This window comes from Momordica charantia (assembly GCF_013281855.1).
Source record: "Momordica charantia cultivar OHB3-1 chromosome 5 unlocalized genomic scaffold, Mcharantia_2.0 BLBB01000005.1, whole genome shotgun sequence".
NCBI lineage: Eukaryota > Viridiplantae > Streptophyta > Magnoliopsida > Cucurbitales > Cucurbitaceae > Momordica > Momordica charantia.
In genome coordinates this window covers 7,567,988-7,594,642 of record NW_028275163.1, presented here as the reverse complement: position 1 = coordinate 7,594,642, position 26,655 = coordinate 7,567,988, and the positions used below count along the sequence as shown (strand labels likewise).

The following is a 26,655-nucleotide window of genomic DNA, read 5'->3' as shown; positions in this document are numbered from 1 at the left end:
AAATTGATAGGATTTAGACAAAGAGGGACAACTAAACTTAAAATTTTCTCTCTTAAATTTATAAATTTTTATAAATTTTGACAAGATTATTTAAGGGTGGATTTTGTGTCTGAATAAACTTTAGTATTCAATTAGTGAGTTTTTTTTGTAGAATTAATTTTGTTTAAATTAATAGACGGATAAGCCCGTAAGACTTTTGTTCTTCAATTTCTTTTTATTTTTTTTCTAACCGTAACCTTAGGTCGAGGTCCTATGTCTAGGCTACCCGAGCGAAATCTTTATGTCTAAAGTATTTCTCTTTAAAGTTAAATCAGTAAAGTTGTGAAAACGTATCAACGTATGATGCTTGGTTAAAACATTCATTGGCCAAATCAAGTTTTAACTTATGGAAACAAATTTAGTGATAAAAGAGGAGGAAAACGTCTTTTGCCTTGTTGGATTTTCAAATTTTTAGCTAACTATCCATAATCGGACTTGGGAGAAATAAATTTAGCACATGATAATAAAGGAAAAACAGAATTTAATGTTCATGGGAGTAGACGACATGATTAAAAGATTAAAACAAGCTAAAAATGGTGGAGTCGTAACCCGAATGACCCTAATCCGTTCTCTTTCAAGATTGAGGAGCAATACTCGATCGATTCCTTAAGGTTGAGTGATTACAATTTTGTAATGAGAACGAGAGAGAGATGAGTAACAAAGAACTCGCTGGAATTTTAATTAAACAAGATAAAAGGTGGAAGAGCGGGAAATAAAGACAAACAAGCGGAAAATAAAGGGTGAACTAGAAATAGGCAAGGTTTAAAACAAATAACAACTCAAAAACTTAAAAGAGAAAATGTAAATAAGATGAGAGGGAATGTCTAAAACTGAAATGATCACTCCGGGATGATGATTTAAGCGAATGAGTTGCTGAATTCATAGGCACTTCAAGGTGGTTAGGAGGTTGAGAGTTTTGTGGAGAGCCATCCATTTCAAACACCTTTTAGTTGGTTTGTTGTTGAATTAGCAATCTTCAATGCATGGAAGACACGTGGAAGAGCTTGGGAGGCTTCAAATCACACCAAAACGTGCGGTTTACATTAAGGGCAATCTCGGGATTAGGGAAGGCGTCAGGCGCCTAGCTTGGAATTTTTCTGCACAAAATTGTAATTTCTGTTAAAAATCAACTCTAAATAATGTAAAAACGTCCTATGTGCATATATAACCTAAGATAACTACAAATGAAAGGTTTTGGACACTAAACCAAGCTTAAATCACGGTTTCCGAGTTTAAAACGTTAGAAAACAGCACCCACTTAGCTTCTTTTCACCCTTATGAACAAGGGAAATCAACATTCTTTGAATTCTTCGTTCTTTTTCTTGATTTAATCTCTCTATTTATTCAATATTCAATTCAAAATAACATTACACACAAAACAGAAGGGTTAAAAGAGTAATTGAACAAACATTGAACAAGACAGTTCCTGAAAGTTCACAGGCAACTGAATATTTATTCCATAAGGACTTATTCGACCCAATCGTACCACATAATCCTTTAAAAGCTTTTCAGGAAGTTTCCAAACGAACAATTTCAACAAAATCTTTCAATTTCTTATTTTACTATGTTCAACATCAGTTCAAGCCCGATTATCCCTAAACCCAATGTGAGTTTTTCTATTTTTACTTGCTCCCCCGCCGTGATCGAATGAGAATGGATAAGAGGCTTGTGCAATTGACGTGCAGGGGTGAGGATGGAGGGATTGTGGAACCCTTGCCTTGGAATAAATAGAAAAAAATAGATTGATATTGGTGTGTCATTAAGAAAAAGGGGCTTTCCTTTTGTTGGAAATTCGAAGACAACATTATGGAACTTCCAAAAACCAAAGAAATGCAAGATGCATAAGAATGAGCTTTTTACGTAACACTTCAATAGAATGAATTCGGTAAGGGTCGAATACGCCCCATGGTCGATGGTCCTGTGCCACTTTCAGTCCAATCTATCTTACCTTCAATCACCAGTGACATAATAATACCGCTCCTATTTGCATTGTAAAAAATAAAGAAATAAAGAAGAGGTAAAATAGTCTTCCTCACAATATCCATACTAGTAATGCGGTACAAGTCATTCCCGAAATACGGTACAAAAATAATATAAGCAAAAATAAAGAAAAAGCTTTTCATAATTTTTTGATCATACACAATTAAATTATAGAATTGTCAACAAGAATTTGTGGAATGGAAGCCAATAGACTGGATACAATTTTCATGTCTACTCGGAGTAAGCAAATCACCTAAACATACCGATTCGACCGCCTAAAATCGATTGAACCGACGTCAGTTGGTTAGTTCAATAAAAATTTCAGTCTTCCAAGATTTATTTAAAAAAAAAAAGAAAGATGTAGTATTTTAATAAAAATATATAAATACTGTGCATGCCGGCACAGCATGCTACTGCAGCCGATACATTACAACAGTCTTGAGATAAGCAATCATCGAGTGATTTTCAATGTTTTCATTTTTCTTTCTTTTTCTCTTTTAATAATTTCTAATAGTTTCTTTTCCTAATCTTTCTCATTTCTTTTTCTACGATCCTCTTCCCTTCTTTCTTCCATTTTCTTAATCCTTTCTATTTCTTCTTCTACCGACTCTTCTCATTTTATCTATTCTATTTTTCTTTCGATACTCGCACTGGATGCCATGTAAGATTTTTCTTTGTGCTCCTCTTCCATTCATTATTTTTTCTTTAGTTAAGATTTTATTCAATCTTTTAGCCTTTTTCCATTGTTCTTCAACATTGTTCTTCCTATTTCTTTTCCTCACTCCTAAAAAATAAAAATATAAAACCGAAAATTGACTAACCGAAGGATATAAAGTAGTCGGTTTTCATTTTCTAAAAACCGTCAAGGTCGGTTCGGCGTCAATTGTGAAAACCGACAACACGGCGGCTCCTGCAGTGGTTCTGGCAGTGCCACGTTGCGTGCGTCTGAAAATGGCAGCCTTACCGGCGGACGACCGATTCTCAACACCCCTGTTTTAATTTAAATGCATGCATGGGTTCTTTCTCTAATTTTTGTAGGTTTCTCCTTCTTATTATTTTTCAATTCATTAATGATCTTTCTCTAGATTTAAGATTGTGGAAGCAGGGGCGGATCCACGTGGCTGGAATTTTAGTTAATTATAATTAGTATTAAGTAGTTCAATCTAATTATACTTTGGCCGACTGGTTTCCCCTCCACCTACTTTCGTATTCCGACCTCGTGGCGTGTGTTCAAACCCTGGCATCAGCATTGTTTTAATTATTTTTTAAAAATTGCGACACGTGGAAATTACAACATTCTATAAGATGCAAATTAATACACATTGTCAAGTTATCGAATTTTATCTTCAATTTCTTTGAATTACTCCAATAATATATGCATTTACATAATCCTAGATTAACTTATTAAAACATGTATATTTATACATAGGTTTAGAGTTTTTTTTTTCTTCAATTAGAAATCAAGTGGGGGGAAGTTCAAACTTCCACCACTATATGTTACAAAACTATAAACTTTTGTATCTGCTTCAGACCATTCATGACACTCCACTTTAAGAAATATCAAGAAATATCTGAAATACTTAATCAGGTCTCTTTTAATAATTAATTTTATTTTTACTTCCTCACTATTTCTTGAGTATATTAACTAGATTTTAAATTTTTATCTTAAATTTAAAAAATAAAAATAACATTTTTTTTCATTTTAAAAATATCACCTTTAGTGATTTTTATGTTTTTGTTTCTACTACAAAACAATCTACTTGAATTTGACACAACAGATGTTTGAAGCATGTGAGAGAGTTTGGAATATTATTATATCCTTATTTTTTTGCATTTCTTTCCTAAATATTGATAGATTAGAATAATCACTATGTGTGGTCGATTTGTACCGTTAACATTTTTTTCTTTAAAAGGTAAAGACGACTCCAACAACGACGACAAACATAATGATGGTCATGTTATCGATTTCTTATTCAAGTCGGTTACACATACTAGTTATGCTACCATAGTATGGTTATGAGGTTGGATGAAGATGTGGAGAGCATGGACAGTACCTCAATTTTATTGAGGATTGAGAGAAATAAGAGGAATTGAGAATTCGTTGTTGACAATATCAACTATTACTCCGGGACGTCTTTTTTGTGGGACACATATATAGATATGTTATAAATTTTAGATATTAGCTATTATTTTATCTAATATAATGTTAAATATTATTCTCCACTGTAATATTTTTTTCAAATCTTTTATGTCTTTAATAATGAATAACTTAAGATTTATATAGAAATAAGATAATTAGTTAAATTTAGATTATATAACCAATAATATTCGAATCAATTAACTAAACAGTATTAAAAAAATCTCTTTAGAACAAATAAAGAATTTAACTAAAATATATTTGTAAAAACATAATGGAATTTGAAAAAGAAAACAAAATAAACTTATATTAAAAATAATTTAATATTAAAAAAATCGGAAAGCATGTCGTACCTTTTTATTTAAAAAAGAAAAATTCAAACGTCTCTATGTATTTGAGAAAAAAAAAAATCTACTAGACGCACATATCGTCTTTCGTTGACGTGTCGTAGAAGTGGTGGATCCAAGATTTGATGTATAGAGGCACAAATGCATAAAAATATAATACAAAAATATCAATTTTAAGTGTGAATTTAGCAATATGTATCAATTTATACTCTGGATAATTGTTGTAATTTTTGCCTTAAATTTTACGGACAAATTTTACCATTTGATAAATTTTATGTAAAAAATTGTTGAAAAAATTATACTCATGTGTGTTAAATGTGTTAGAAAATAAATATTTGGTATGAAATTGATAGGAAATTAAAGTTAAAATTTTCTCTCTTAAATTTATAAATTTTAACAAGGTTAGTGAATTTTCTAAGAATTATTTTTGTTTAAGTTAATAGATGAATAAGAAGAATTTCATGATGAAATGGAAGCCAAATTGGTCAGATACAATTTTCATATCTACTAGAAGGAAGTAAACCACTTCAAAAAAATCGATCGAATTAACGTCAGTCGGTTAGTTTAATAAAAATTTAAGTCTTACAAGATTTATTAAAAAGAAAAAAAGAAGGATTTAGTATTTTAATGAAAATATATATAAATATTGTTCATGCTGCCGCCGTCAGGCAGATTACAGCAGTTGGTCTTGATGGTTGGTTTTTTTAATTTTTTTTTATCTTTTTAATAATTTCTAATGGTTTTTTTTTTCCATAATCTTTCTCAATCGTTTCTTTATCTACCATCCTCCTTTCTTCTTTCTTCCATTTTCTTAATTCTTTCTATTTGATCTTCTTCCACCGGCTCTTCTCATTTTTGCTATTCTATTTTTGTCTCTGATTTTTCGATTTCCTTCTATCACCACTCACGCTAGTGTTGGAAAATTGATTGATAGCTCTAAATAATTTCTCCTTTCATAGTTATATCCAGTTAACTAAGCAAATCACACACCGCAAGAGAAAAATAGGAAAAGCAATAAACGACACAAGATTTATACTGGTTCACCCCGACAGTTTATGGGTTACGTTCAATCTTCCGCTCAGATACGGGTTTCACTATAATTGAGATTGGATACAAAGCACCCAAAATATCTCACCCCAATATTTGTCTCCTCTAGAGGTCCTAACAAAAATCCTCTAGCTTCAATTCTTTTTTTTTTTAACGATAAGATCCCTCCATCTTGCAGTAACCAATTGTCCTAAATTACATGTTTATTCCATACTTACAACTTTGGGTCAAAGTTACGTGTTTTTTCTTTCCCAAAATTTTAAACTTTGGGGAACACAATTTTATAAAATAGTCCAATAAAATAAAAAATAAAAAAACTCATTTATTTGAAGGAGTTCTTAACATAACTTTTTTTTTTCAACTCACATTTAAATGAATATACCTTTTATTGAATTTAAATATTAAATATTTTGACATTAATTTAAAAAGAAACAAAAAAAATAGAGCAACACATTCAATTTTATATGATGTGTTTTAATTTTATATGAATCCAAAAATAGTTAAGAGAAACCAACATTCCTCCGTGCCAATTTAGAAAATAAAAGACTCAAAATATGACCCCACTACAAAAATTCACATCAATTTAGAAAACACGACACTCAGAATATATTATAGTACAAAAATTATTTGTCAAATCTAGGAATAGTTAAGATCATGAAAACAAAAATCAAGAGGGATAAATAGAAACATTAAATATAATTTTATACTTTCCCTCTTCATCGACGAAAATTAATTTCTGTATTCACAAATCTTCGTTTTAACATGCTTCGATGTTTCCCTTACAAAAAATAAAAACTTTTAATTTTCACTCCTTTTCGAAAGGTATGAGTTTTTGATAAAATAATATATTTTTGTAAACATTTCGCGAGAAAATAAATAATAAAAAATTTGATGTAGTATCATAGTACTTAATTTTCTTTCCTTATAAATGGTTTGTAAAGAAATAGGCTCGTTGAACAGTCACACACATCTTGATCCATCACATTCATATGAAAGGGATGTATAGACATCCTTGTTGAGAAAATAGCATCCATTAGAAGTATGAAGGGCAAAATAGATCGGTAAAAATTCTCTTCTATAACCTCGTTTATATATAGTATAGATTTGTGTGAAATCCATTGATTCATGTTGTTTAAGAACTAGTTTTGGGTTGGATTATGGATGTTCATAGGGTAGGACGGAGACAGGGGAGTCTTTTCTATCCCAACACCACCGATGGATTAAAGAAGATGAATTGTTTTCCATGGCTCATATTGGAAATGATAGTTCACAAATGCACAGTCCTTTCAAATTTTACCAATTTAAGTTCTTGGATTTTAAAATTTTTATTAATTTCAAGATTGTCGTCCATTATTAATTTTTTACTCAATTAAATTTGTGATTTTATTTAAATGATTAGATTTGATTTTTATCCATTTTTTCTCTATATTTGAATTTTAATTCTCTCCCTCGTGATCCAACCTAAAAAATACCACATTTCTCATATCACAATTAATACAAAATTCTTTCTTTTGTAATAAAATTTGGAAAAATCTCTCTCTCTTCATTGCCCAAATTTTCACTATTATAACAAAAGTCGTCTAATTCTTATTTTATTCAAAAGTTACTATTAAGCTTCTTATTTTTTTCAAGCGTTCTTTGTTCTGACGTCATTTTTTTCCGACGTCAATTTTTTTTTCAGGCCTCTTTTATTACAAGAGTATGATATCTAAATGGTTATATAATATATATTTTTTATTGGTATATATTATTAGGTTATGTAATATATTCTAACGATCATTATATAATATATTTTTTCCTAATTTATAGTATAATAAACATATACTACTTAAAAGCTATATAATAACGTTTAGTGGTATATAATCCAATATCAACTTATATAATATATACCTTGAAGTATACGTGGCATATATAAGAAATCTAATCTATATTAACTCTATACCTTAACAAATACCCACAACATATAGTCTATAAGATTTGAGGTTTGTTCATCCGTTCTAAACAAAGAAATTAAATACAAAAAACTTGATTTAATTAAAAAAACATATACTCCATTTGTTTAAATATATACCCCACATATACTTATTTTCCTCTTTCTTAATAGCTTCCCTTTGGTGTTCCTAGCCACTGTTCCTCCCCTCACCGGTGACAACCTCCGACTACCGCAACATCTCTATGGCCCATCGACCACAAGCTCCTGGCCGGCGATCTACAACCTCTGACATGATCGACGAACAGCAGCCCACGAATGTCCACTCCGACCTCCTCTCCTAGTGGGTCTTCTCCACCACTTCCAAAATCCCTGTCGTCGACTTTGCGAGCTTGATTTCTAGCACTTCAATGGCCAACAAATCAACTCGCCTTCATTTCGATGTAGATCTACACCATGGATGGCATGGGGGGGGGGGGGGGGGGGGGGGGGTGTGCTCTGGTGTGTTTTACACCAAAAACATCAATATTCAACCCAAAAATTAAGCAACGGTTTGGTAGGGGGATTTAGGGGAAGGGGTTTCACGATTTTGGGGATTTGAGAGCGTGTTTATTTTGAATACCACGATTTCAATAGGTAATTTGGAACGCTATATTTAAAAAGGAAACCGTCGAACATTTAATTTTGATTGCTATTTTGTATTTTATATTTTTTTATTAAATATATATTTAAATGGTCTATTTAGTAATTTACTTAAGGATACCATGTATTAATAATTAATAGTTAAAGTCAATCGTGTAATTTGGATTCCCAAATAGGTTAGTTCTATACTTATCCCATTCAAGAATGATATTTGTTATAGGAAGAAAAATCTTCTAGATCCCAAGGAGATCTTCACCTTGGATCCGAGGAGATCTTGGGATAAAAAAATCGACATGGATTCTGGGAGCTGCCCTTTTTTGAAATATCCGAGGGAATAGCAAATCAACAAGTTCTGGGGAAGGACCAAAACTTACAAATCAACAAATTCCAGAATAGATCCTAGATAAGATAAGTCGACCCATAAGTCTACAAGTTCTGGGGTAGGACCTAAGTAAGCAAATCGACAAGTTCCAAGACAGATCCTGGATGAGGTAAATCGACAAATTCTAAAATAGGTTCCGGGAGAAACGATCAAATCATCCTAAAATGGAGAAAGCAACTTGATGAAGTTCTAAGGTATCAAAAAGAAAAACTCACTGCCTTGAAAATTCAAGGGAATGTAACAACAGAACATAATCCCCTCTTTTTGAAAAACTGGAACAACAAAAAGAAAAGGCAACCTACGCTCGTTCGAGGTCCACGGAAGGACAAAGCTACTGCAAAGACTTTACAAGCAAACTACATAACTGGTCATAACCCGATCTATGGCATGACTAGACTCTAGGGCATGACTGGATTCAAAGCATGATCAGGTCCAGGGCATGACCAGGTCTCGGCCGAGCAAGTCTCTACCGACCAGATGTCTTCTGTCGACTATGTTTCTACTATCGATCAGGTGTTTTCTACCGACCAGGCTTATTCTGTCAACCAGGCCTATTCTGCCTTCCAAGCCTATTCTGCCGACTTGGTATCTTCTACCGACCAAGTCTCTTCCGCCGACTAGATCCGATAACTGCACTACAGTAAAAGTCAGCAGCACATAGCAGTAAGAGCTACCTGGAAAGCCGACTCGATCTCCAGAAATTATGCTCGGCAAGAAAAAGTCACTTAGTTGACAGGAGTTGATAGAAGAAAGCGACATAAAAGATGACGACAATACTTGAAGTACTTGAGAAAATTTTTCGTTTAAAACTTTAAACAGAACCTCCTCAAGTGGGGGCCAGGTGAGTAACAATGGTTAAGGAACTCAAACTGGGACAAACATAGAAGCATGCCGATAAGCTAGAAGCCAGTTAGTGAAATCGAGGAAGAGAATCCCAAAGGTGCTGAAAAAGGCATGCGTATAGGCCCAACAAGGTTGAAACAGCAGGCAAGCCAAACTAATCAAGAAAATTCAGGGTATAATACCATTTGGGAAAAGACAAAATAGGTTAAAAACCAAGGGTATTTCAAGGTAAAAAATTGGCAGAAGCCAAATAGGTTAGAAACCCAAGAGTAAACCCTAAGGAATAAAACCATGGGCAAAAGCCAAACAGGTTAAAAACCCAAGAGTGGTATCGCTGGCCCAGCTAAAAGTTAAATCCCAAGACTGAAATCTAACGGTCGTTAAAACTAATCGTATAGCAGAGCCCAAGAGACTTGATTGCAGCCAACTATGTCAAAATAGTATGGAGCTAGGAAGACCAGCCTATGAAACGACAACCGACAACAACGAAAAGGTATCGACTGGACTTAGGGTATAAAATCATTGACAAAAGCCAAATAGATTGGAAACCCAAAAGTAAACCCTTGAGTATAAAACCATTGGCAAAATCCAAACAGGTTAGAAACCCAAAGGTGGTACAACTAGTGTAACTAAAAGTTAGATCCCAAGGCAAAAACCTAAACAGTTAAAACTAACTGTAAGGTAGAGCCCAAGAGACTTTACTACAACCAATTACGACGAAAAGGTATGGGGGCTATTCCACAGAAACGACCACCCATGGAACGACCGAGCGACAAGTACTCTCAATATACAAGTCTTAGCATTTTACTTATGCTAATTGGCTTCTATTTTTAGAGTGTGGGCTACTATTATAGGAAGAAAAAATACAGAACGGACGAAGCTACAGAAAGGGGATCTCCGAAGACCGTCGGCTCGGGCCAATCCGGACCGACCCGTGGCTAGCGTCGAGCAGTGCTCTATGTTGAGGCCTCCTTGGCGCTGAGGTGTTCTCAGCCAAAAGGCCGAGAACTGTAGTTCGACTCCCTTCAATCCTTGTGCCCACCTGATCTCGACCCTTGATCCAACATTAGATCCACGACGAAACACATGGGCCAGAAGTCCAAATCTCCTAAAGATACTAGGGCTCAACTTATGTAAACCCTAGGGAGATTAGGATTCAACTTTTATAAATAGGGAAGTAAGCCAAACCGTAGAGGTATTGTCATAAGGCCCTACACTTTATACTCCACTACTCCGTTCTAACTTAAACATCGGAGGCCATGTGGCAAGAGCCACACAGATCTTAGTGCTATTCTGTTTTGCAGGTCTCGTTGGCGAGATTCCAAGAGGCCAAATTTCTACATCAACAATATTAATATGATTTTTATTTATGTTGGAATAAATTAAATCTGAACTAGAAATAAGAAACTTGTTTTCTTTGTTTCCAAAATTTCTATATAATTTTGAGGATGTTTCTAAGAAATAAGAAACAAGAAACACAACTAAATACTTAGATTTCTTAATATGATTGGAAACATGATACAAGAAATAGAAACATTACCAAAGGGACCCTTAAATATTTATTTTCCTTTTTCATGCAAATGCACTTTGGATCTTCTAGTAAAGCCTCATCGATTGTGATGGGTTGGTACCGTCATTTTTTTTATTTTTATTTTTGGAAAATCTTGAGTAATTGCCAAATTCATTTTTGGTGGATAATGTTTGGTAAATATACATGTAAACAGAAATTATAAAGTATCAATGAATGTATATATGGTACCTGGATTCTTCTCAAAATCAACTTTGTTGCAAAGGACAAAATAAGTGCATATGACTATTTGAGTGACCCCATAATTGATTCTCTGTTCATCTCCACGTTTTGAAATAACTAATATGACCCCACAGTTGATTCTCTCTTCCTCTCCACCTTTTGTAATAACTAATATTAATCCCATGATTTTAATTCTCAAATGTAGTTAATAATATTGCCAGCACTAGAACTACTTTTCATGTTCATGATTGACTTCTCCCGCTCACTAACCATGATTGACGTTGTCTGCCTATGATCATTCTGTACAACATCAATAGAACAACTATGTTCCTCTACAAATTTTCTAACAACTCATAATTTACCATTTTGATAGCAATACGACCAAAAGTACCAATTACATGATCCGTGGAGACACTTTGTTACGCGACAACCCAAGCGTATTGAGCTACTCGAGCCACAAGCCACTTGAATCCAATCTTAGAGTTGGTTAAACCCGAAAGGCTAAGAGTTAGAGGGATTACCTTTGCAGTCGTTACCTTAAGCAGACAGATGACTCACTATATATGCTCGAGGCCGGAAACACTCCACGAGTTTGATGACCAATCAAACAAGCATGCTCCGAGGGGTTAAAACACGAAAGCTTAAGTTCAACCACACAAAGGGATTCGAAATTTGAGAAGGGGTTTGCACAAGGCAATGAGAGAAACACTCACTCAATTTGATTCAATATTCGAAAGATCTAAGGTATGGAACAAGAGAATGGTACATGCCTATATATATGCCAAGGCCCTTGGCCTTTTAAAAAAAATAGCAAAATTAAAAAGAAAATTAAAAATGATAAATTCCCTAAATGTCTAAACTTCCCTAAAGTTGAATTTTAAAACTGATAAATAAAACAAATAGATCAAAGATAAAATCTTAAATCAAATCTCCCAAAATAATTATAAATCATAAGGAAATATATTTCTTAAATGGGAGAATCAGGTGGTAAGGCATGGCTGGCGCGCGCGGGGGCAGGCGCGCTGGGCGTTGGGATGCTGGGCACTGGTTGCTGCGGGAGGCGCGCTGGGCGATGGGTGGTAGAGCGTTGGCAGGTGCGCTGGGCGATAAGCGGCAAAGCGCTGGCGATACGAGACATGGACGCGGTGAGCGTGCGTGCTCGGGGGCGTGGGCGCAGGTGGCGGTATAGGCGCCTGGACGCTTGAGCGTACAGGGGCGTTGGCGTGCGGGTGTAGGCGGCAGGTCATGGTGAGCGGCTGCAGGCGGTTGGCAATGTGCGCATGGCACATGCACTATGAGGTTATAGTAACTTTGGTGTGCGCAGCAGGGGCGTGCACCTGGCGATGCTTGCGTGCGTGTGCAGGTGCCTCTCGATAGGCTTGTCCTTGAAATGGGGCCACTCGCTAGACCTCTCTTATTCTCCACGCTTCCTCTTGACTCTAGTGGGTTCTTCATTTGGCTTTCAAAATAGTCAAAATTTGTTGGTGTGTCCAATGAAGTCTCCTTTGTTTGGGGGATCTTTCCTCAAGCTCTTCTTCCTTGTTGGTGTAGGTGTCATCTTGCAGTGTTTGGTCAAATATGATCACATCATCTCCTTCTTGAATTGGATTCGTCCTCGAATCAAGTTGTTTACCTACATCCAAACAAAGCAAGTTAGTCCAATGATATGCATCTATAGTAGGACTATTACCTTGATGAAGTTGAAAAACTTCATTTTCTTCCTTCTTCTCAAAGATCAACACTTGATTGTCATGTATGCTTTCCTCATGTGGCTCGGCCTCTTGAGGTATTTGGGATCATTGAGTGGGCGGCATGAAAGTGCTTCCTTGTTGATCTTCTTCTTCTTCTTCCATTCTTTTTTCCTCATATGGCATGACTTCGGGCATTGTCTTTTCAATTTTCTGTAAAAACTCATCACAAGTACTAGGCAAAGTATTTCTTCTTTCTTGAGTTAGGAGATCATTACCTTCATTAAAGTATAGAAGAAGCAATTGTGTAGCACATAGAGCTCGCTCTATTTCATCCTTTCTAGCCATGAGGGTCACGGCTTTCTCATTCCTTCTTAGGGCCTTTTTCCTTATTTTTATTTTGAAGTTCAACGACTCCCTTTTTCTCGGCCTCCAACCTTCTTTCTTCCAATTTTAATTCATCAATGTGTACTTCTTTTGGAGAAAGAGGTATAAGTGTGATTTTCTTACCTTGGTGCTCAAAGGAATATTTGTTAAGAAAACCATCAAAACTTACTTTTTTATCAAATTGTCATGGTCTCCCTAACAAGAAATCACTAGCATGCATATGTACAACATCACAAGTGACCTCGTCCTTGTATCTATCTATGTTAAATGAAACTTGAACTTGCTTTTGAACCTTTAGATCTCTACTATTATTCAACCATTGTATGCTATAAGGTCGCAGATGGGGTGTAGTGGCTAAATTCAATCTCTCGACTATATCCTTACTAGCAACATTAGTACAACTCTCACTATCAATAATAACACTACATGGGGTGGAGTTTACTATGCACCTAGTATGGCATAGGTTCTCTCTTTGTGCCTCCAAGGATTCTTCCCTAAATTGCACATTGAGGTTCCTCCTAGCCACTAAGGCTATATCCTTGGAATCATCCTCTACTTCCTCCTCTTGACTACTCTCTTCTTTTCTCTAATCAACCATTACTTTTTCTTCCTCCTCATCATCTGTGACTAGTTCTCTCTCTTTAAGGATCATGGCTCTTTGATTAGGGCAATTTCGGCTTATGTGACCTACTTCATGGCACTTAAAACATTTAATGTCACTAGTCCTAGTCTTGGGGATTTCGGTTTGGGTTTTGGACTTGGATGACTCTTCCTTTTCATAATTAACCTTCGGTTTTGACTTTAGGGATTTATTCTCCATCTTGCTACTAGTAGTCTTGGGGGTAGATTTGACATGCCTTTTCGCCCTTCTTTGGTTTTGCTCCTCTATTTTCACGGCGAGGTGTAGAAGTTCCTCCATGTCTTCATAGTGTTGCAAGTCGATTTTTTCGGCTATGTCCGGATTAAGACCATCTAAGAATCGAGCCATAGTGATCTCCTCATCTTCCTCTAGTTGCAAAAAGCTCATCAACATATCCATCTCTTTGTAGTAGTCTTCAACTCCCTTGGTGCCTTGATAGAGCTTATTAAGTTTCCTTGAATTTGCTCTATGGTAGTGTGGTGGCAAAAATATCCTCTTCATGAGCTTTTTAAATTCTATCCAAGAAGCTACGGGTCCTTCATGGTTCCTCCTTCTATGAGACATCAGTTTATCCCACCAAGTTAGTGCATAATCTTTAAAATGAGTGATTGCGAGAATTACCTTCTTGCCATCATCATAGTTGTGGCATGCAAACACTAACTCGATCTCCTTCTCCCATGATTCAAACTCTTCGGGTGTAGGGAAGGTTTGGGATTTTCAACTTGATGCTCCCAAGGTAGTTCTCCCTTCTTGGCCTCTCTCGGTGTTGTTGGAATCTTCCTCTTCCTTGGCCAATGTATGCTCCTATTGGAGGACCTACATCATAAGGTTCGTCATTAGCAAAATATTCATTTAAAGTTCCTACCTCTTCCTCTTGAGAACCTTCGAATATCTCTCTTGGACTCATTGGTCTCCTTTAGTGTGGCATTCTTTGTGGCCTTTCCAATCCTTAAACACATGTGTTCATCATTTATAAGGATTCGGTGAGATCTTATAGCCGTTGGGTGAACCTTGCAAAGGTTTGGATTTGAGCCTCTTTAAATCTTTCATCGCTCACATTAGACTTGTCTCTTTCTTCTTGCGAGTCATGAGACTTTCCCCTTGATGCCATCACTACACAAGTAAGGTTAGTATAAACAAGAAAAAAACTGCTCTCACTCCCATACTTAACCTCTCGGCATCCTCTCCTTTGGCAGGATGGATGTTGGTGTGGATACCTTTTGGAGAGGCTTGCTTGAATGCTCGTGGCGAATCGGTCTTAGAACAAATGAGTATAAGCCTACAAGTAACTTGCAAAAATATTCTCTCTCTTTTTTTCTTTTTTTCTTTTTTTTTACTAGGGATCAATGATATGGATGATACCAAAAATAAAACTCAAGCAGTAACAAATAGTAGTTGCAATGATACCGAATTGTGATACCAAATGATAGCTATGATCAAGACAAACAAATATAACTATGATCAAGACAAACAAAGATAACCTTGAGCCTAATACTCTTGGTTCTAAGGACTCAACAACAATATGCAAATTGAAGTTAAAGCTAAACAAGGAAAAACTTATGCAAATAAAATCAATGAAATAAAAAATAAACTAAAAAGATGTACAAAATCCAATTTGTAGTGCAAACGCACACAAAATAACACTTACCAACAAAACAATAGCCTTCGCGGTAAATAGAGTGACTTTGGGTGAAGGGTGTGTGATGTATACAATTCGGATGGGGCTCCAACCAGTGGTAAATGTTAGCATAACAAGTGTATTTGATGTATGTGGGCTGCCAAAAGGTTTGGAATTCGTTGGAGAGGGCTTCTCTCTCAAAGAACATTCTGGGGCTGCACAAATGGTCTCTCGGGTGGCCTAGTGGGTTATGCAATTGTCCTCCTTCTTTTGTGCTATCCACATAGATCAAAATAACCCAACAATAATTTTTAATCAAAATATAATCAATATTAGAATTATTTGTCAAAAATAAATCGATTTGGACAAGATTTGGTGGCCCAAAGATTTTCTCCAAAATCATCCAGCTTCAAATTTGGAAAGTTTTCTGCTTGGACATCTTCTCTTCTTTCACCGATAACTTCTGCTACAGACCTTGGATGGTGGCGATCTATATGTTCTTGAAAAGTTCTTTCAAAGACATTTAATTTGATACCTGATTTGACTATATTCAATAAAAAGATCAGTAAGATATGATTCGTCGAAGTTGGGACTCTACTTCTTCAGCGGCTGTAGGATTTTCCAGAAAACAGTGTTTACGAAAAACTCAATAACTTCCAAACCACTGATCAAAAGTTATTTATTCTAGGCTCTCTGGAAAGCTAACTCAGAGATCTTTCAATAACACTAATTTCACTCAATTCAAACTTCTGAACAAAAAGTTATAGATTTTTTAATTCGGCTCTAGGTTTATGCTCTCTGTAGGTTTATCTAAAAATCTGAGGTTCGAAAAAAATTTGATAACTTTGGCTATAGGGCTCGAATTAAAGTGAAACTTGGTTTGTTGGAAAGCTTTTGAAGGGCAGAACACAAACAAACAATTTTTGAACACTTTAAAGTAAATTTTCGAAATAAAAAATTCTTTGCAAGAATGATAGATAAAGTTGGCTCCGCGGAAGACAAGAACAATGGATGAATTTTTTTTATGAGATTTTTGAATAAAGGAATGTAAAGACAAGACTAAAATTTAAAAACAGAAAATAAACATATATCCCGGTCTAGAGCCTAAGCTCGGATACCAAATAATACGAGACAACCCAAGCTTATTGAGCTACTCGAGCCACAAGCTACTTGAATCCAATCGTAGAGTTGGTTCCACCCGAAAGGCTAAGGGTTAGAAGGATTATCTTTGCCGTCGTTACCTTGAGCAGACATATGACTCACTATGCTCGAGGCTGGAAACACTCCAAGAGTTTGATGACCAATCAAACAAGCATGCTCCGAGGGGTTAAAATACGAAAGCGTAAGTTCAACCAAACAAAGGGATTCGAAATTTGAGAAGTGGTTTGCACAAGACAATGAGAGAAACACTCACTCAATTTGATTCAATATTCGAAAGATCTAACGTATGGAACAAGAAGGGTACACGCCTATATATAGGCCAAGGCCCTTAGCCTTTTAAGGAAAATAACAAAATTAAAAAGAAAATTAAAAATGATAAATTCACTAAATGTCTAAACTTGCTTAAAGTTGAATTTTAAAAATGATAAATAAAACAAATAAATCAAATATAAAATCCTAAATCAAATCACCCAAAATAATCCAAAATCATAAGGAAATATATTCCTTAAATGGAAGGGGTGGGGTGCAAGGCATGGCTGGCGCGCGAGGGCAGGTCTGGCACGGGTGACTCTCTCGCATGGGCACTGGGGTGGGCGCTCTGGGCGTGCGGCATAGGCGCTGGGCGTTGGTTGCTGAAGGTGGCGTGCTGGGCGATAGGTGCTTGAGGGCTGGCAGGTGCGCTGGGTGATGTGTGGCAGGGCACTGGCGATGGGCGACAGGGACGCTGGTGAGCGTGCAGCGCGCGCAGGCGTGGGCGCAGGTAGCGGCATCGGCATGCGAACGCTTGAGCGTGCAGGGGCGTTGCTGTGCGGGTGTAGGCGGCAAGTCATTGTGAGCAGCCGCGAACGACTGGCAACGTACGCATGGCACAAGCTCTATGAGGTTAGAGGTATGTTGGCGCGCGCAGGGGCGTGCGCCTGGTGGTGCTTGCGTGCATGCGCGGGTGGCCTCTCGATAGGCTTGTCCTTGAAATGGGGCCATTCGCTAGACCTCTCTTCTTCTTCATGCTTCCTCTTGACTCTAGTGGGTTCTTCGTTGGCTTTAAAAATAGTCAAAATTTGTTGATGTGCCCAATGAAGTCTCTTTCGTTTGGGGGGTCTTTCCTCAAGCTCTTCTTCCTTGTTGGTGTAGGTGTCATCTTGGAGTGTTTGGTCAAATATGATCACATCACATTTTAATATCAACTGTTTTTTTGTTGGATTTTATAGTTTTGAACTGTACTTTGCAAAGCACAATCTTTTTTAGTGCAAAGTTTGATGGAAAAGAATGAATGTGAATTGGATCCATTACTTTGAACTCCTTGCGTTGATGATGAGTTGTAGTTAGCATTGGGAATCACCCTTTCATTTATGGGGTCAATGACAGTACGTGGTCTGCACTTGTGTTGCACTTCCATGAGTCAATTGCAGTATCTACAATGGTCTGCACTAATATTACACTTCCATTTCTGGGGTCAATGTAAGTATCTGCAATGGTATCGCACTTCCATTTTTGGGGTTAATGTCATTACTTACAGTGATGGTGTCACTGCCCCATTTAGGAGGTCAATGTCTGTATCTACCGAAGTAGTATCCACAATGATGCAGCAATCGCTCTCCAACTCATTCCACAGAACTGTTAGAACCCACATCCCTATCTTTAGATAGTCTAATAATAACATACTGTTCACACAATCTCTACAACGAAAGGCGTGCAACTTTCTTTTAGATAGGTAAATGAATATATCTGGTAATGCATTGTGATTGGGATTTTGAATTAGAATTAAATGAATAGAGCTAAGTGGAATTAGTATTTTTAGTATCGATCCTCAAGGACTAACGTAGTTTTCTTGATAAAAATGATAATGATCGGAGAACTTGTAATTGATTTGAGGTGACAAATAACACAAGTGTTGACGATTTTGTTGTTTTAAAACTCAATGAAATAAAACTCGACCCTAGTTATGAGTTAGAAAATGTCAGGACTTAGCTCAGAACACTTGGCACCTCTCTTGATATTTAACGATTACGCTTCTTAATCTGCTTATATCTAAGTATCTTGAAGTTTCTAAGTTCTTCCTAATATATCTATTAGAAAATCCCTTAGTTTTAGCTTAAAAATAATCGCAACCTCGGGTCAAGAACTTATATCTAGGCTACTTGAACAGAACATTTATATCTAAAGTCTTCCTCTCCTCGACTTAATCCTCTAAGTTACGAAAACTTGTCAACCTTCTCAGTATTGACTAGGTTCAAATCTTAATCGGCCGAATTAAAACTTAAACTTGATAGAAAACAACTTTAGGTGATGAAAAAGTGAGAAAACATCATTACACCGTTGCTGTCCCGTTTTAAAAACGTAGCTAATCCTCCATAACTGGGCTATAAAAACGAATTTAGCTTATATTTTTAAAGGAAAAACAGAATGTAAAAGTTTGGGAAAAGGTAAACATGATTTAAAATCAATTTGTTAAAAGCAAAGCTGTAAAAGAGAAGTTTGCAATTCGAATGAACTTTAGCCTTTCTCTCTTGAGCTTAGGGGAGTAAGAACTCATTCTATTCCACAAATAAGTGATTACAAAGATCTTCTATTCTTCCTTCTAGTTTGGTGATCGATCTATCTGCTAACTGGTGTGTGACATAAGTAGGACTAGCTTTACTTATCTCTAATTAATAAAAAATGGACAAAGGCATGAGATTTATGCTCCCTTAAATCTCTGTCCCTACATCTTTACCTCCTATTAAACAAGGGATTGTAAAGTTGCAAGGATCTTTAAGCTTAGGGGGCATTTTACTCTTAAAAACATTACTACTACATTCTGTCAAAGCTAACGTCTCATACTCGTTTGACTTTTTTTTCCTAGTTATTATGTCTTTGTAAAACTTTGCACAAGTAGGCATCTGCTTAAGAGCTTTATTAATATTCATGAGTTTCCATCTCAAAACCAATTGGCTATGAGAGGAGTAACTCATGTCTATTATATCAATGTGGGATCCTTAACATGCCCTCTCAAGATCGTGGCTCTTTTTGGCTCATCGATCTTTGCCGGATCCATTTTTTGGGCTGAATGCTCATTTAAGTCTTTTGGGCTCTGATACCATATTAATATTCATAGGTTTCCATCTGAAGACCAATTGGCTATGAGAAGAGTAGCTCATGTCTATTATATCGATGTGAGATTCTTAACAAGCTTCAACAAAAGGTATGTTAATGTGCAATTGTTTCAAGATGTTTCGTAGATTTTAACTTTTAACATATTGTTTGATCCTAAAAATGATCAACTTCGGAATCTGCAAAACTCAGAACTAAGGAGACAATCTTCCTTCCCAAGAAACCTGCAAAACAAGGTTAGTACTTTGACGAACAAGTCAATCTTAGTCCGAACTAAGCTCTAAGTACAAATGGATTCACGTATCTTGAATAAGAAGCAGGCATCCCTATTTATAGGGATGAGTCCGACAGGGCCTTTGATAGCAGCGTAATGGTCATTCGACCGCCCGTGAAACGCGGCGTGTTGTCGGAGTGAAGCGTTGCTAACGCCCCTGCAAATATCTCTAGTCAGGTCGGCTCGAACCTCTGTCAAGTCGGCCAAATAAGGTGTCTGAGATCATCTCGAATCAGGTATACCGAGCTAGACAAACTTTTAAAAATCATAATTAGTTTAAATTGGAATATTTATTAAATTGTCGACACTTAGCGAGTGATAAATAGCCTCCTAACACATATTTTACTAATAATAATAGTTATTTTTAATCATATAAATTTAAAGCACATATTAATTTTATTTATTATAATATATAATAAAGTAAAAGATACAACCTGCTCAAAGTTATTGGAATGTGATTTTTCATAAAACAAAATATGTCATTGAATTTCTTTTTATTGTAACTTAATATATTAAAAGAGCTAAATTAGATCATTAAATTACTATTTAATCAATAATTTTTTAATATAAGTCCAAACAATTTGAGTAATTCAATCCAAATGTTTAATAGTATCGGTGACACACATAACTAAGGTTATTTAGATTTGCTACGGGTCCATCAGTAACATTTTTATTTTTCGTCTTTGGTTTCCACTTCAGGAAAAATATAAATGTTTGATATTTGTTTTTATTTATTATTTATCGTTTTTTACTAAACATTTCCACAACAAAATCATATTTCTTATTTTTTTTTGTTCTCATTTCTATTTTTTTTCCAAACATAAATAAAAGTGTGTTTTATCATTGTTATAAAATGCATAATAAATATTATAATATACAATATTTGAGAGAACCGTGAAATAAAAAAGGGGCAACTTGAGATATGGCAAAAAAGTTAGGAAAATAATCAAAATAGCAACAAGATTTTGGTTTTTCAAATATATAGCATTTTTTTTGCAAAAAAAACGGAGGCCCACATTCTAAATTACAAGTATACCCTGCAGGTCCGAACCAACAATAAATTACTTCTGATTGACTTCCGATATATTAATGATTGACAGATATACTCTTGATATATATGTGATATATGTTTGATATACATATAGTATGAAATTGATTTACTTCTGATATAACTATGATATCTACTACTATAGGTGACATAGAATTTATTGACTTCTAATATACTATTGATTTACTTATGATATAACTATGATTGACAGATATACTCCTGATATATATGTGATATATGTTTGATATACATATGTTATGAAATTGATTTACTTCTGATATAACTATGATATCTACTACTATAGGTGATATAGAACTGATGGACTTCTGATATACTATTGATTTACTTCTGATATGACTATGATTGACATATATACTATTGATATATATGTGATATATGTTTGATATACATATGATATGAAATTGATTTACTTCTGATATAACTATGATATCTACCAATTATTTCGAACATATTACCGCTAATATATGTTTTCTGATATATTACTAATATGTGAAATAAATTATTTTTTTTCAGATAAAAGCAATGGTACAAACACGAAAAATGAAATAAAAAAACATCGTCAAAAATGTTGATGTCGTTCGTCCCAAAAGACAACATAAACCAACGCCAAAAATGTTGTCTATGGAAAAACAGAAAGCTTCAAAGATATTATCTCCGAAGACACGACAATCACCAAGAACGAAGATTGATGTCCCAATCTTTTACCTAAAGATTATACAAGAATGAAACTTACGTTTTTCTAGACTGTTGGAACTTATGTTTTTGGAACTTATGCTTCTTCTTTTATAGAATTTTAAGAATGACATTGTTAGTGTACTTTTGGTTTATGCTACTGGTTCGTTTTGATGTTAAAACCTTTAAGTTTTGTGGTCAAAGGATTTTGCTGCTCATTTGATGTTGATGTTGATACTCAAGAATGATGTTTAAACCTTTTAAGAATGACATTGTTGCTAATTTCATTTTGATCTTTAAAACTTTAAATAAAATTTAATTGTACTATTGATATATGTACGATGTATACTTGATATATCACTGATATATTATTGATATACAGAAAAACCCTAAATTTCTATTTACCTCTAATTTCTAATTGATTTCTCATTCACAATAATTTCTAAAATCACCATTGACGTTCACATTCACATTCCTTTCAAGTTTTCTTTCTCATTTTCAGTAAGTATCAAAACTTTTTCTCATTTTCCATGCATGTCAATACCTACTAATTTCTAATTGATCAAAAAAATACAAGACAAATGGTTAAAGTATGTAAAATAGTGATTTACTATTATACAACTGATATAGAACTGATTGACTTCTGATATACTATTGATTTACTTCTGATACACTAATTTTGTCAGATGTATTCCTGATATATATGTGATATATGTTTGATATATAATAACGAAGCGATAACTGAAAATGGTAATTTGGGAATACATAAAATTTTAAAATCAAGATTTAAAAAAAATGCTATATCTGAAAATATGACATGCTATTTTGTTAAATATAGAAAACTTATATGTTGCCCATTACAAATCCCCAATAAAAAAATGTCACCAAATATGTTTTTCTTTCTTTTTCCAATAAAATAAACAAGAAACAAAAAATAATAACTAAATGCAATTTTAATTTTATTTATTAGAAAATAAGAAACGCTAAACGATAAACAATAACGTTAAATAGGCTATAAATTATCATTCTAAAAACTTAGATGAGTAAAAAAAAAAAGGTCTATTAGCCAACACAAACCCTTCTAATAGTGTGCTTGTGTGAGAAAGAGAGAAAAAATTAAAAGGAAAAACTAAATTTAATTTAATGCAAATTTCGCAAAACTTTTTTTTTCTTCAGAAAATGGGAAAATTTAATCAAGAAAAAAATGAGACATAACCTACCTGATTTGAATCTTCTACTACAATGGACATAAGCCAAGGAGGAAAGTTATCGGAAAACCAAAAAGATGTACGGTGAGAAAAATATGCATAGAAAACTTAAGAAACAATCTGAACCCAACAGTAACGTTGTTTCTTTAAGACAATTTTAGTTCTCAAGGCTTCACAAACAATTGTCCCCTAGGATAGAATAGATTACCAATCTGTGAATGCAGCATTTCACGTACATGACTCAACGAACTTTAGTATTTAAGTAATGGGAAAAAAAGAGAATTTTGAAGGATGATTTTTCTATGTTGCAAAGCTGGAAAAACTATATATTTATAAACTATTTGTGGTCATTCAAATAATCCTATCTTTTCTAATAAAGTTATGTCTTTGGGTAAAAAGACCTAACATTTACAAAAGGCCCATCGTTTCAAAAGTTGTGATTCTTCATTTTTAAATTAGAATAATTTTATGTAAAAGTTCCAACAAAGCAATGGCTTTCTTTACTAGACAACCAGCTGCCATATTGTGCAAACGTCCTAACATGCAAAAAAAGAAATCGAGCTAAAGGAGTTCAACACAATCATGGATTTCGATAATCCAATTGTTTCCCTTGTCAAAGGAGGTAGATGCATTTGGACTAATTTCATAAGACAGTCATCTGACTCTAAAACTTTCGATGTCATAAAACACGTGAAAATTAATTCCTAAGGTAGGTGGTCATCATGGAGTTTGAATTCAATTTTCTTTCAATTTGTCGATAAATTACATATATTTGCCCATTTGATTCCTTTGAGAACGGCCAAAAGTTCCACCACAAAGGATGGAAAAAGAAGAAACCATGCTCTAACTATTATTATAGTCCCGGCCTCAAATTCCTAACAACAAAAATCAAACTCTAAAAACTTAAAGAAAAAGAAAAGAAAAATTATGCTATTAACTAAGTTAAATTTTCATTGCTGATGATCACATATGGAAAATGATGGCTTCTTTCCAAAGAGTTTACAAAATAGACAAAATTTTTAACAAAATCAACCACGAAGTTCAATTAAAATTTTGTGGGTTTTATAATGTCCCTCTCAAAGGATTGTAAATTTCAATGTTGATGTCTCGAACTGTAGAAATGTCATTAAAAATAACAATAAAATATCGACTTCTTTGAACACTTTTAAAAAAATTATAAATATAAAAAATCCATAACTAATATTTAAATTAATCAATAAACATTTTATTATTTCTATATAATTAAAAAATATTAAAATCAATATTAGGTTCATATTAGTGATATTTTGTTGATATTTTTAAAAATTTTATATTTTTCTCCTTTTTTAATGCTATATAAATATTGTATAAATGTCGATTCATCCTTGGAGTGGACAGGTTGATGAAAATTTAATACCTGGAGAGATTTTTTTTTTCCTTTTCTTTTATATATATTTTAACTTAATTCTTAGTTGGATTCTTCACGGAGTTGTGGTAGGAGTTTCCTTGTGCCAATTGGGCGATGGATGTCTCTTAAAAGTAGTTTCTTCCAACACTCAAAACCCAAAAGCACCTCTCTCTCCCTGTCTCTGTCTCTCTCTCTCTAAATTACACCATAAGGCATAAATAGGCCACGATGGCTACCATTTTTAGAGCAAATAGAGAAGAGGAGAAAGAAAAATTAAAGAGACGTAATTGAGCTTCCAAGAATTGGGGGGTCCCTCCTTTCCAACTCTGTTTCCCTTTCCACCATATCAAAAATCTCTTGCTTCTCCATAGGGGTTTTCAAACTTTCAACCCAAAAACTCTGTTTGTTTCCCGAGAAAATTTCCCCCCTCTCCCCTTCATCCATATCCAAAAAAATCCCATTGATTTGACACCAAAATCTTGCACGAATCATCAACCTCTCTCAAAAATCGCTCTCTTTCTTGCAAGAAATTAAAAGTTATTCACTTTCTTGTAGAAGTTGTCTAGTTTATTGGATTAGTGAATTTAGAATTTGGAGGAAATAGAGAAAAGAGATGAACAAGACAGGGGATTGAGACATGGAACATAGAAGAAAACAAGCTAAAAGCTAAGTTTGATTATGAACTTAATATGTTGTTGTGAAACAATTGTAGCTGCTGGTTTCTTCTTGTTCTTGATGACGATTATTTACTGAAATCTCTGTAACTCCACTCGAGCCTGAGCCAGAGGATGAAGAACAAGAAGGGGAAATATTCAAATCAGTCCCGTTTCTTCTTCTTAGAAACTCGTGAAAAATTGGCTTCAAAATCTTCTTCTTCTTCAAGAAGACGCGGCATAAAACCCAGTCGCAGTTCTGCATCAGCCAAAAATCAGTTCAATTCAATTCAATTCAATTCCAAATGGGTTTTCTGTTTCCATTCCAAAACTCAAAAAAAAAAAAAAATAGAAATTGGAAAGTTGAAGCTGACCAAGGTGGACTGTCCGCCATTAATGGCGCACAGAGGAGCTTCCGGGGCGTGGACAAGGCGGTACTCGTGCATAATCCAATCGGTTCTGAGCCCATTGGGGGCCTTCCCAGTGTAGAAAACGAGCGTCTTCTTGAAACCCACAAGCTGATTTTGGCCGGAAGAAACGATTCTCCGGTCGATTCCGCCGGGCTTCCAGTAGCCGGAGGCGGTGGCTCTAATGGAGGTTCTTCGATTACAGAACTTGGCCTCCTTGGTGCTGAAGAAGTACCTCTCCCGCTCCAATTCCCCTGGAACCCACGAACCAATTTCCAATTTTGAAAACCCCCAAATCAAGAAAAATCAAGAAAATGAATCAATTCTGTCGAACATTAGAGAACTGACCTGGCAAATCCCAGGGATCGAAGCGGCGGACGTCGGCGTCGGGGATGACGGCGGCCGGCAGCGGCGAGGAGAGGGCTCTCCGGCGGAGGTACTGGACGACGAGCTCCTCGTCGGTGGGGTGGAAGCGGAAGCCCGGCGGGAGGCGGAGGACGCCATTGTTGAGGAAGCTCTGATTCTTCTTCTCCATTTGAGGGAGTGAGGAATTGAGAAAATGGAGGGCTGAGATTTATAGTGATGGGTTTGGGAATTGGGAATTGGGAATTGGGAAATTGGAGGAGTGAAATAAAATCCCATTTGGCGTAAATTGGACTCAAACTCCCTTTTTCTTTTAATGCTCTTCTGTTTAACACACAACCTCTATGTCACAAGAAACCAAACACCAAAAACTAAAGGAAACTTTTTTTTTCTTTTCTTCTTTTTGTTTCTAGTTTAGCTTAGGTTTAATTGTAAATTTTGAGTACTTTGTGCGTATGTTTGTGTCTTTTATTTTATCGATACCTATTGTTATCTTAGAGGTCGATGGTTTCATTCCCACTAAGCAGATATAATAAAGTTATTTCAAATCTTGTTTATACATCTCGACTCTTCAAATGTCATTTTAATCTATCAACTTTTGAAAAAATAATTAATTATTTTGATCATAGTCTTTTTTTTCTTTATTTTATCCTTATTATTGGTCGAGAATCTAACCGTAAATAATTTGTAGTATAAACAGTTTTTTCAGTAATAATTAGGATTATATTTGAAACTCTATAAATGTCAATCTCACTCAACCTACGTGGCTTGGATACATGTGTCTATATCAACATGTTAAGATGTATATATAAAGCTACATTATCTCTTTGTTAAACAACTGATAATGGAAGAATAACAAAAATTAAAATATTTCTTTATTTTTACTATAAATATCCAATTATCAAAATAAAATAATCGACATAGGCATAGCTCAAGTGTCG

General features: G+C 34.9%; 1 protein-coding gene across 1 annotated transcript; it reads right to left on the bottom strand.

Moving 5' to 3' along the window:
- Positions 1 to 24,936: 24,936 nt before the first annotated feature.
- Positions 24,937 to 26,001, bottom strand: LOC111014635 (NAC domain-containing protein 83). Its single transcript, XM_022289425.2, has 3 exons — positions 25,700 to 26,001; positions 25,319 to 25,605; positions 24,937 to 25,203 (listed from the first exon to the last, which is right to left on the bottom strand). Exons 1-3 carry the CDS (start codon positions 25,884 to 25,886, stop codon positions 24,976 to 24,978), a joined length of 702 nt encoding a protein of 233 aa, XP_022145117.1. The 5' UTR covers positions 25,887 to 26,001; the 3' UTR covers positions 24,937 to 24,975.
- Between the last annotated feature and the right edge of the window lie 654 nt (positions 26,002 to 26,655).

Coding starts and splice junctions, on each gene's coding strand:
- LOC111014635 (XM_022289425.2), bottom strand. CDS start 25,886: ATGGAGAAGAAGAATCAGAGCTTCCTCAACAATGGCGTCCTCCGCCTC. Junction 25,606..25,699: donor CGATCCCTGGGATTTGCCAG/GTCAGTTCTCTA, acceptor CGTGGGTTCCAG/GGGAATTGGAGCGGGAGAGG. Junction 25,204..25,318: donor ATGGCGGACAGTCCACCTTG/GTCAGCTTCAAC, acceptor TGGCTGATGCAG/AACTGCGACTGGGTTTTATG.